This window comes from Mizuhopecten yessoensis, unplaced genomic scaffold (genome assembly GCF_002113885.1).
Source record: "Mizuhopecten yessoensis strain PY_sf001 unplaced genomic scaffold, ASM211388v2 scaffold2671, whole genome shotgun sequence".
In the NCBI taxonomy this organism is placed as follows: Eukaryota; Metazoa; Mollusca; class Bivalvia; order Pectinida; family Pectinidae; genus Mizuhopecten; species Mizuhopecten yessoensis.
Window position 1 is genome coordinate 2567214 of NW_018404662.1, and position 12964 is coordinate 2580177.

A 12964-nucleotide genomic window follows, 5' to 3' on the forward strand; every position below is an offset into this window, starting at 1 on the left:
ATTTGTAACATGACCTGGATATGGACAATACTCCCCTAACTATGGGAATATACATACCCTTAAGCTTGCTATAGGTATAATTCGGGTACAGGACACATTTACTTAGTCATGGTAATGAAAATCAATGGAAATAATTCATAAAGTTGTAGCTGAACACCCATCCATACCCAGGTAATATACTGATAAAATATTGAGCATTTATATATCATGAATTAGGGAACGAACGTTAAAATAGCATGGGGTAGCTAAAACACTCCCCGGTCATCAATTAATAAGAGACCATAATGGCCTTTACGCTGACATGAATAGTAATACAGTTAGTATTAGTTGTTGTGATGTGTCAAACGAAAAAACCCACACATAATCCAAGTATAGTTTTATGACTTTGGTTCGCTGATAAAATTAAATGATGATGGGCAAGGACCATCCCCTAGTGCCGAATGGCTGACCGGGTGACTTTCATAAAACATGTAAGGACCTTATTTTCATGAAGAACATTTGATTCTGGAACTTCGGAGTCTGAAGTAGACGATCGTTGAAAATTCAGCCAAATTGAAACTTCGGATTCCCTCCACTCGGACGCTTTTAGTGAGTTATGATCTTAATTTCCATACCAGCAAACTGCAAAGCCATAATCATAAGTCCTATCAGAGATGTGTAAAGCCAGCAGTAGGATTTACGTCTCTGGTCACACCAAGTTTGAATTCATTCCCACTGAAAGTATACAAAATTATCTCATGCATGTTTTTTGACTAACATTATTTTATGATATACGAATGGGTGACCCGGGAGTAATTAAATTCATAATATCGATGACTCTTTTATATCTGGAAATAAACAAAAAATGTTATATTTCAGCTTATTTAACGCCCTTTCGACACCAACTGTCATGTCCCTGGAGTGCAAAATCCATATACTTCGACGGTTTGGTCTGTTTTTTGGTCATTAAACTTTGCTTCAAAATTTTCTTGAAATCGGTTTAGTGATTTATAGTTTGGGGGAAGAAGTCAAAAACTTGAATTGTTTACGAACGTACGATGCACGACGACACACAATAGGCAGTCGCGAAATGTAAATTAAGAATTTGTAGCAGGTGAACTAAAACGAGCTTTTCAATGTGTTTACCTCAATATATGATACGAGAGGGAGGAATCGCCTTTATCCATGGCCAATGTATAAAACATTTTTTAAGTATTTTGTCTAATATGTACGAAATAAATTCTAGATTCAACTTCCACAACGCTCACCGACAGTGTCCATCTTGTGTTTTTCGAAAACTTTTCTATTTGATTTCAAGAAAATAATGATCTTCATAAAGTCTGCAAACTTTTAAAATAATAGTCGTTTAAAAAAAATCTTTTAAATATGTAATTTGTCAATGCCTAGAGCCAAACAAATTAAACAGGCTTCACTGCACTATATGGCTATTTCGTCAACTATGAATTCGTTAACTGATTATAACGGATAATAAGTCAAAATAACACTGCGACCTTAAAGTAGATTTGACAGTCACAAAATAACACTACGACCCTATAAATAGCTATGAACTTCACAGAATAACACAGTCTTAGGTCTGCTGGATAACCGAACTACTCGGTAGTGAAGCGGACGTAAAACCAATCTATCAATCACAGAATAACACTACGACCAAATAAATAGCTATAAACCTCACAGAATAACACTTAGACCCTATAAATAGCTATAAACCTCACAGAATAACACTTAGACCCAATAAATAGCTATAAACCTCACAAATAACACTACGACCCTATAAATAGCTTTAAACATCACAGAATAACACTTAGACCCTATAAATAGCTATAAACCTCACAGAATAACACTTAGACCAAATAAATAGCTATAAACCTCACAGAATAACACTTAGACCCAATACACACTACGACCCAATACATAGCAATGAACTTCACAGAATAACACTACGACCCAATACATAGCTATAAACCTCACAGAATAACACTACGACCCAATACACACTACGACCCAATACACACACTACGACCCAATACACACTACGACCCAATACATAGATATGAACTTCACAGAATAACACTACGACAGAACAAATATTTGAAAGCTACATAGATTATCAGAACCACGCAATAAACTATAATAAGAGAATATATTGACCCCGTGGTATTGTGATGTGTACGCTTTTTTATGTATACTGTATTGTCACACAGGAACATAGCACACACATCAATTTGTAAATATTCTATTTACTTTGTTTGAGGGATGGCATGTTTTATAAAACGAATCTATAATTCATTGATATATTACTTACTTTGTCCGTCAAAACAGTCAATACTGTACGACATGGAACTAAAAACGTGACCCCCACCACGCTCTGTTAACACTACTAGTATACCGGTCACAATAAACCTCTCGTTACGAATGTAGATTCAGGCCTGACATCCATATATCACTTTAAAAGTTTGATGACTAAAACGTGAACATATCCTATGTGGAAGCACCTGTATAAATAAGGCCAAATACGTACGAGAAATGACTTATCTCGCCTAGAAAATTTGAAACAACAGATAGTTCATAATAGTGACAAATCTACTGTGGCGCCATCTTTGTCGGGAAAGATCACTGTCGTGACCGTTTTTCTGTAAATTATAAAATAGATCAATGAGATAAATTGAAATAATCAAACATAGTGTTTACTATTTTTACTTAAAAGGGAATTATCCAGGGCATGTTTGTCAAAGTCTGATAGTCTTAAGAGGTTAGTAACTCAAATTTTGAAAATGTAACATTTTCAAAATTTCGTAAAATTTACAAATATTTCAAGGTTTTCGTTCAATACATGATTTATAAAAAAAAAAATTGAAATAGAATATTTCTTTACAAGTATTAGTTTAAAACTATGCATGTAGTCGTTGAGATAACCAGGCTTTCGACAACTTTGCCCATGCTTTTTTCTTGTAATTTTTTCCCTACCATACATGTGTGTGACTTTAACATACAAATGTACTGTTCATCTGATATGGAATTTGCTGATGTTTTTTGTGTATACATTCTTTTATGTTCTCACTGTCTTGTTTCTGGTTTTCGCTTGATGGTTTGCACATTTCTTTGTATCATCTCTGAGCTGTCACCATTTTGTATTTGTTTATCAACGCGATGTGTTTGACAATGGTTCGCTGGTTGTCTGTCAAAAGTTTTTACTCAGATTGAACTATCTATATGTATTCGTATCATATTTAGACATGTTTCTGTATCATACGAGTGTCATAAAAAACATTGTTAACACTGTAAAAGTAATCATTTATTAACTAGTCTGAATATTTGTGAGCTTTTATCACAAATGGAGATGGAGTTCAATTCTGGTCCGGCATCTGGTTAGCTTTCAATTTTCACTTAGATCTTAGGGCCTTCCATCCTCCTAGATTTGATGGGGGGCATTTTTGTATACTTTAAAGATGACTTGAAGGCCAAGAGGAAAAATGATTTGGATTTTGGGATTTCGCAGTTATATCAGTATTTCTTTCTGATAAACGAATTTTATGGCAAGCTATGCGTTCCTTAAACGATTCTGTACATCTATTGAGAAATGTTATCTTGTGACTTAAAAAAATTGTAAACCATGTCTCAAACAAACGAATGTTTTTGCTGATATTATTGAGGCTTTGTAATGTTTCGATGTTACAACAGAACCTACATGGATAGCCACTACTGGATGTATTTTGTTAGAAAAAATATATTGTCGGATTTTCTGCTCTTCATACCCTCCTGACTTATAAAAAGTAGTATTAGTTTTTAATCAGTAAAATAAATATAATGACACCCTTTGGGTGGCCGATTCACTCACATTTCTTGTTTGAGTTATTCTTGTTATGAGTGGAGAGGCATAGCATAAACACTGGCTAATCTTTTGATGGTCATGAATGCTATGATTGTTAAACTACTGTTTCTTGTAAAAGAAAACATGTAAATATTCAGGAATATTTTCCTAGTATCATTTTTGCTACTTGTTATTGATAAGATTTGGCTAGCGAGATTTTAATATTTTTTTGTAATGTCGCTTTTAGATGCATACCCAACAAAGAAGCTACTATAAAACCCAATTATAAGCCATTGATGAATTCAGACCTGAGAAGATATATGAGAGTATGTGTAAAATTTCGAAGATAAGCAATAAATTCTAAACATTCCCTGAACATTTCCAAATAAAAAAAAAACACAAACTGAAAAACAACGGAGATATAAAGTTAATAGCATGTAAAAGTAGTCAATGCTATCCCTGTATGTTAATACAGAGAACATTATTGATCACTATTAGACAGCCTATCAGACAAAATCATTGGAAACTCGTCAAATAATTAATACATCATAAAAAGGGACGCCATGGGCTATAGATAAAACCTCTAGATAACGAAGACGTATAGGACGTGCTTTAAGCCGAAAACGGAGAGTTTATACAACTCTATCAGAATAACCAAACGGAAGTTGTAATGCGTAAAACCAAATTAAAGTTCGGAAAGTCCGCAGCAAAGGATGATGTCAGCAACCCTATAATTCTAGAAGTACACAATAGATAGTCTCTGTAAAACTCTATAATCTTTACTCAACTTTATTTACAGGTTTTATCGTAACGTCTGGACATTTGCAAATGTCTCTTTTAAAAAGGTTGATCGGCATTCTTTATCAAATTGGTCAAATACTTGAAATGGGTAGTTTTTAGCACTTGTGCGATATCTTTTTTGAAACTTACTTTTTTATCAGTATCAATTGGGTTTTATGCGTGGTTATGAAACATGGTAGACATTAATTAAATTACATCTCAGTTTTTCTAGATCTAGGAGAAAAACGCACGTGTATTCTGTGACATTTTAAAGCGTTTCGCAGATTCAGGCAGATAGGCTTACAATAGTGTTAGAATGATTCTGTATTTTAGGTAAATACTTGTCCTGATTAAATAAATAAGAGGCATGAAAACATATTTATAAATAACACGTATCCGATGTTGGTATGACAGAGGCTAGAGTTCATCAATGTTCAACTACCGGGCCTCTCCTATTTTCTAGTAAACAATATTGGACATGAGCTTGATTTAACCGCTCGTCTATTTGCTGATGATACGTTGTAATATGATAAAGATCTTTTTCATTTTAAGCAAAATGAAACAAGTTTGAATCGGGATTTGGAGACATTGAATATATGGGCAAAGAATAGCATTCCCACAATTAGTCCAAATACATTATTTTCTTTATAAGATATCTCATATTAACTTTTAGTTATATTATAAAATATATCTTATTTCTTATATGATATATCATTTAAGAAATGTGTATCATATCTTGTATAATGTATAAAATATCGTATATAATATGCATTATAATATATCGAATTTCCTATTTTGAAATCAATTGTCAGTCTTTCGAGAAACATGTCCTTTAATAATATACATATTGGAACGTAAATATTATATTATCAGCAAAGCTTTATCGATCTCTGAGACAATATATGTGTAACAGAGCTACATATACTCTCCTCAGATCTTTGTCCATCCATGTACACACAGTACTTGCCAAAAGGGATCTGAATGTCACGTGAAGAACAACGGAATTGCTGTTTGCATTAATACAGGTACGAAACGTAAACTTGTAAATATTTTAGTAAAACATAAACATGAATTCGATGCTTTTCTAAAAGTATATTGAATATTTTTTACATTCAAAACACAATACAGTTTCTATACATGTAATTACACAGTTAAGCACTAAAAATAAACACGATACACGTGAAAACGATATGTTTATATGTACTGCGGATGGTTTAACACATGTATCAAATTACACATAAAGATTGAATTTATGATTAGCATTTCATCCAATGTTTTGTTTTTAAATTGAAGTATGTGTTGAAAATCGTGTTAAATAAACAATTACGTTTGGACAATAGAATGCGCAGACAGCCCATCCGTAGCGAACTCTACAAGTTTGTCACAGGAGCGGACAGTCGGAATAACAGTCGACATTATCTGTGATGCTGGACTCCTACTTAACGGTAATCCACACAGGACATGTCACGGTAATGGACAGTGGACAGCCAACACCATGTGTTTTGGTAGGTTTCTCTTTGTCATGACACCGACCTTAGTTCAGTGAGCCCTTTCTTTTCAATCTACGATCAGGGAAATAAGATGTTTCAGTTGAACAGTGACAAGCAATAATTACAGACGTCAAAAAGGGTTTTCTTTGAATTTTGAAGTGTCGAAAAATGTCAAGTAGGTCTATCCTTAAAATAAAAATAAAAGCTATTTCGGAGAACTCAAAGACATGAACTCTTTGGTCTACCGAGAGTATTTGGAAATATATAACTGAATCATGGCAAAAGAATACATCTCGTTAACATATTCGTATGTCATGCCGATCACATAAGTACCATATTAACAACATGGCCGTCTTATATAACAGCTTTTACAGCAGGTGTCAATTACATTTACCAGTTAAATAACTAATACAATTTTAATAACCAAAGACCGTTTTATCATCTATGATATATCATTATGTGATATGTATGGGTCTGACACCGAGTAGTATTTCCTGATTGGTAGGACTCGTGATCATCAGATACAGACATTATATAGCCCATGTGAAATGCACGTGTATTAACAATATAACATTATTAACTTGGCTTAGTATGCTGTTATGTATATTTACTTATACAGAGTGTACAGGCATCAACCACTATACTACCTACAACCGAGCTCAAGATCATTGTGAGTCAACAGGTAGAACATTGCTGCAGTTAGAAAATATTCTTACACTTTTGCCACAACTCCTTAGTTTTACAAAAGGTATGTCATAGAGAGAAAGAGCTGTTATGTCCCTTTACTATCAAAAACAGCTACATAAGCTAACGCATTCATACATGTTTCATATCTGTCTTGTCATCAATATCATTAATAAAAGCTGTATTACCGTAACATTATTATTATTTTACTTTGTATAATGTATTCTAATCAATCGCTGGACAATGAGAATTGATTTGAAATGCATTATTTCTGAATAATTCTCCAAACATTTTCCAATTCAATGCCGCCTTTCTATTCGCATTAGTCCATTCTATTTGCATTATTCCATTCCATGAGACTTTTTAGCTGTTTTTGTGAATTCAAAAGAAACTGAAAAAATGATGCGGTCTGGACGTGGGAATTAGCAATTTCATTGGCTACAAAGAAGTCGCTGTCAGAAACTCTATCGATAAAATGGAAAATGTTTATCACGGAATAACTACATAAACATTAAACCAAGCTTTCTATTTTCTGTCAACTATCATGTCAGGCTGTCTACAATCCGACCATCGTCGTCTAATATTTGTATTGTCTGTTTGTCATGACTCATTCAACTGTTGTAGCGAGGTGTGTGACGTGTCCTGGTGATCTTGTGGCTGACCAACTAATACGTTACGTGGAAGACGACTGCTTGACTAACACTAGTTATACAAAGTAAGTAACAGTTTAAGCTACTTTCAATATAACATGGTAGGTTATAAAAAAATATCATAGTTTTGGTCATGTCATGCTCCATAACCAGGATATGAATAAAGAGTACATCGACGTTACTTCAAGAAGATATCTATTTCTATCAGAAAACAAGATATTGCCACAGTACCGTCTCCTGATTTTACATATATGACATATTCATCATTCAATTATGAAGCAGACATATACCCATCTCCAATCAATCTATGTGATATTACATAATAGTAAATCAAATACTGACATCGATAGAATGTAATAACTTAACGATTTTTAATTCAGTCAATACTTTAAACACCTTTGCATGTTCGGGAAGGGATAGATCAGATGTTTCCCGCTACGGGATCCCTTGAGTTTAATGACGTGCGGCCACTTGCAGAATCAAAAGTTTTCTCCTGTGTGTCCTGCTTCTGAAACATTGGAGAGGCAAAATAAATACATTAAAAACTGCTGCCCGNCCCATAACTCTTTCTTTTAAGCCTTGCTTCCTAGGTACATCTGCATCAGCCGTTGTCAGAATAATATGACCGATTGGAGTGTCATACTACCTAGCTGTAGCGAGGGGGAAACGAAAACGAAACAAACAATACTGTGATCTATTTATAGACTTCTCGGACTTTGTTGTCCCGTTTCTGATTTGTTATCATATATACAAAACTTTATGTAAACGTTTACAAAAGATTGAAAATGTTAATGGTATATTACCTTATTGTTATAATTACAGTTGGTCATCTTGCACCTGTTACTTTACCACGGCTGTCCCAGGTAAGAAGATCAGGATGCAGGCGGTGTTCCTAGACCTAGAAGAGGACATGGACTATTTGTGGATATTTGACGGTAAGATCATCATGCAGGATTTAACAAAGAAAATATTCTAATAGAACTAATAGATATTATTAAATCAGATAACATATTTGCATTCACAATAACTTTCTTGTATTTATTTAACTACAACAGTTTCATATTCACCTCAAAATGTTTTTGTTTATTTTAATGTGGCAAGCGCAAACATGTGGGTATTTTCAAAGATCTTTAAAAAAACGTTCGAAACTTGACCATTCTTTGAAATTGCATCAAATTAACACCCCATTTTATTTATATCTTTTTATATCTACAATGCTATTATTACTTTTTATTAAATAGGTTATACCATAGAAAATATACATACATTTTCTGTATCCTACATCAAAAAAACATCGCATAAACTAAAGATCTCTCTCTCCCTTCTTTAATAAAATATTATAAATTGATACCACATTTAAAAAAACATATTTCTTCCATAATGACGTATGAAATATGTAAGTGCTATATAGGTGTAATGTATGTCATAGATTATTCCCGAACTTTGATGGTTGGGCAAAAACGATACAAACCAAATAGTTGGATACTTAAAACTTAAGACTTAAACTCCAGGTTTTGGATTTTTTATGTCTTACCCGAAAAGTTGCGAATGATTATTATTCTTCGACCTAATTTTTTGTAAAAAAATTACAGTTAATTTAAACATATACAAATGTATCTGATATTAAGTTTTTAGACGCAGATTTCGTTCATTAATCACTCCTCAGTGGTACTAAAGGTAAAAACCAAAAAATAAAGTGTTTCAAAACAAGTATAGGATTTATATAAAAAGGGAAATGTGATTTTAAAGCAACCTAAAATAATCAAAGACATAAAATAATTGAAAGATAAAGTTACGTGTAAATGTGGATACATTACCAAACAAAATAATCAAAAACGTTAACGAGATAATAGGTAAAAACTTAACAAATTAGTCTGATAAAAGGTGGCATAGATGTAAATGAAGTGAAAGGTCAACAAATATACAAGATGAAAGGTAAATCTAACTAAAATGTGAATTAAGGTGAAAGGTGAAAAGGTGTATCAGGGTAATGGTAAAACAAGAAGTAAATCATATGACAGGTTAATCAAAATAACATGTAAAGGGGTGGTTTCCAAATTGGCCCCTCCTTTGATTTAAATTTTCTTTTGGTGGCGTATAGACCTTAACCTTATCACAACAAAATCACCCACTAAAATTCAAATGGGCACTTGGTTGTTTTTCGTAGAAGCATAAAACTGAAATTCTCAAAAAGTCAGAGTTTTTTCCTAAAAGACGAATGTTGTCAAACTAGCAAGGATCATTCATGATGAAACCAAAACTAGGAATTATATGATACAGAAAACATGTAAAAATATCCTGCTATGGTGAGTTGTCAGATATTTACAGACAATTCAACGGCCAGAAGCCATCTCAAGCAATGATATTTTCCAAACAAATGATGTGTTCATCTTTGAATCTTAACTATTGTACACCAAAACTATTTGGATTATAGAAAAAATATAAATCCAAAATATGTGATGGAACATGTTCAAAGAAGAGATCAAATGACCATATGGTCTATACATCAGAATCCATGGCTATGTGTATAGTCCAATCATTATGACTGAAATCTGACAGAAAAGAATAAAACATGTGTTCCAGTTTAGACAGAGTGAATATTTAATCAACGGAGAGGATGTTTGGATTATTCGCTGGTTTATTCCTTTTCAAGATGGCCACCAAAACATTCATTCTACTGCCTAATCAGTTGTCAGATTCCCAGACAACTTTCTTGCAATATCAATAGAATTCAGAGATTGTATGTTTGTTTGTTACTTTGTTTTAACAGCTGATAACATGTACAGATAATGTTTTGCAAGATGCGAGAGTATGAAATGTCTTCCAATAGCAGACTTAGAAAAAATAAGGAAGAAAAACATGATGTGAGGCTTTGAGTTTGTTTTCAAACTGGTAATATTCTAGATTCCCAATAAATCAACTTATTTCATATTTGGATTTTGAAGATTGCTATGATAGCCAAAATAATAAAGTATACTTGTACTAGATGTATGAGCACACATTCTCATAGTTCTTTTACCAACTGGGCAATGGCAGAAGTAACCTATTATTGGATTATTATCATTTTGTGTCGTGTTGTTCTGAATCCAAACATAATATTTAGTCAGAAAATTGTGACAGGAACAAATCTGACAATATTTGAGGTCTTGAGAGTACTGCTACACCCATATTTCATTATCTTTCCGAATTCTGACTTTGCTCTTTTGGTGAGAGCTGGTTGTTTTCACCCTCCGATGAAATATTTTGGTATAACAGAATAATTAGAATGAAAAATCCTGTATTTTACATAAATAGTGTTTGATTAAACTCACATTCTGGATAAATAATTTGTCTTTCCCAATTATAACGATAAAAAAATATCATTTTATTTCAGAAAAAACATTTCATTTTTTGACCCCCTTGCTGTAAATTAGGTTAAGTAATCAACTACATAATTAATAGAGTGATTCAAAGTAATAATTACAAATGTATCTGGGATTGTAAAAAGTTAAAAAGCAGCATAAATCTCACTTCTGAAACAAAAGTTATGAGGGGGCAGGCTCCTATGTATATTTAACATAGCTGGAAATAGTCCCTTAGGTGAAAGGTAAAACATGTTTATCCGGTAAAAGGTGAAACGAAATAAAGAAGTAAATCCAATGAAAAGCATTAAAATATCATGTTAAATAGGATATTTGTATTAGAAAGTCACGATTGACTCCACAGTTGACTTAACAGCTGTATATACAGCATATACAGTATATGGACGAAATTACATTAATACCAAATGAGAGAAAATCCAGCTTCTAGTGAATTAATTCACTCCATATTTCCATGCAATTAAATGGAACATCATAAATGCCTACATGAAGCGGAATAGTGTGATTGATTGCAATGCGGATTCTTGATATAAATATTCTATAAACTTTTGAGTTGTAGGAAGAGACGCGACCTTCCCGATCCTCGGATCTTACACTGGGGACACGACGTTTACGCTCGTCACCAATGGAAGCGAGGCCTTTATATCTTTTACGACCGACGACTTCGTCACAGGTGCTGGTTTCCGGCTGTCCTATTCGATGGTTCAGTCCGATATTCCTAGTAGCATGCCCACATCTCTATCAACACCAGGTAACTATTTCCTTTAGTGAAATACAGATATGTTAACATGTCAGGTAACTATTCATATAAAGTAAACAAAAAACGTATCTCTGACATCACAGGGTAACTAAATTACAAGTTCACAACTCACCACATGGACATTACAAGGTCACAACCCCAACCAAGTAACACACAAACATTACAAGGTCACAACCCCAACCAAGTAACACAGAAACATTACAAGGGCACAACCCAAACCAAGTAACACAGAAACATTACAAGGTCACAACCCCAACCAAATAACACACAAACATTACAAGGTCACAACCCCAGCCAAGTAACACAGAAATATTACAACATCACAACCCCAACCAAGTAACACAGAAACATTACAAGGTCACAACCCCAACCAAGTAACACACAAATATTACAAGGGCACAACCCCAACCAAGTAATATACAAACATTACAAGGTCACAACCCAACCAAGTAACACAGAAACATTGTAAGGTCCCAACTCTAACCAAGTAACAAAGAAACATTAAAAGGTCACAACCCCAACCAAGTAACACACAAACATTACAAGATCACAACCCCAACCAAGTAACACACAAATATTACAAGGGCACAACCCCAACCAAGTAATATACAAACATTACAAGGTCACAACCCAACCAAGTAACACAGAAACATTGTAAGGTCCCAACTCTAACCAAGTAACAAAGAAACATTAAAAGGACACAACCCCAACCAAGTAACACACAAACATTACAAGGGCACAACCCCAACCAAGTAACACACAAACATTACAAGGTCAGAACCCCAACCAAGTAACACAGAAACATTACAAGGTCACACCCCAAACCAAGTAACACAGAAACATTACAAGGTCACAACCCCAGCCAAGTAACACAGAAATATTACAACATCACAACCCCAAACAAGTAACACAGAAACCTTACAAGGTCACAACCCCAACCAAGTAACACACAAATATTACAAGGTCACAACCCCAACCAAGTAATATACAAACATTACAAGGTCACAACCCAACCAAGTAACACAGAAACATTGTAAGGTCCCAACTCTAACCAAGTAACAAAGAAACATTAAAAGGACACAACCCCAACCAAGTAACACACAAACATTACAAGATCACAACCCCAACCAAGTAACACACAAATATTACAAGGTCACAACCCCAACCAAGTAATATACAAACATTACAAGGTCACAACCCAACCAAGTAACACAGAAACATTGTAAGGTCACAACTCTAACCAAGTAACAAAGAAACATTAAAAGGTCACAACCCCAACCAAGTAACACACAAACATTACAAGGTCAGAACCCCAACCAAGTAACACAGAAACATTACAAGGACACAACCCCAACCAAGTAACACACAAACATTACAAGGTCACAACCCCAACCAAATAACACACAAACATTACAAGGTCACAACCCCAACCA

General features: G+C 33.9%; 1 protein-coding gene across 1 annotated transcript in view; it reads left to right on the plus strand.

The window, feature by feature from the left end:
- Positions 1-4478: 4478 nt before the first annotated feature.
- The window catches only part of LOC110446348, a 10296-nt gene continuing 1810 nt past the window's right edge, over positions 4479-12964 (plus strand). Inside the window, exons 1-7 of the mRNA XM_021491462.1 lie at positions 4479-4550; positions 5523-5613; positions 5929-6093; positions 6698-6826; positions 7387-7477; positions 8235-8347; positions 11331-11522. Of these exons, the coding sequence (XP_021347137.1) occupies positions 4479-4550; positions 5523-5613; positions 5929-6093; positions 6698-6826; positions 7387-7477; positions 8235-8347; positions 11331-11522 (853 nt within the window). The remainder of the gene's footprint in view (positions 4551-5522; positions 5614-5928; positions 6094-6697; positions 6827-7386; positions 7478-8234; positions 8348-11330; positions 11523-12964) is intronic.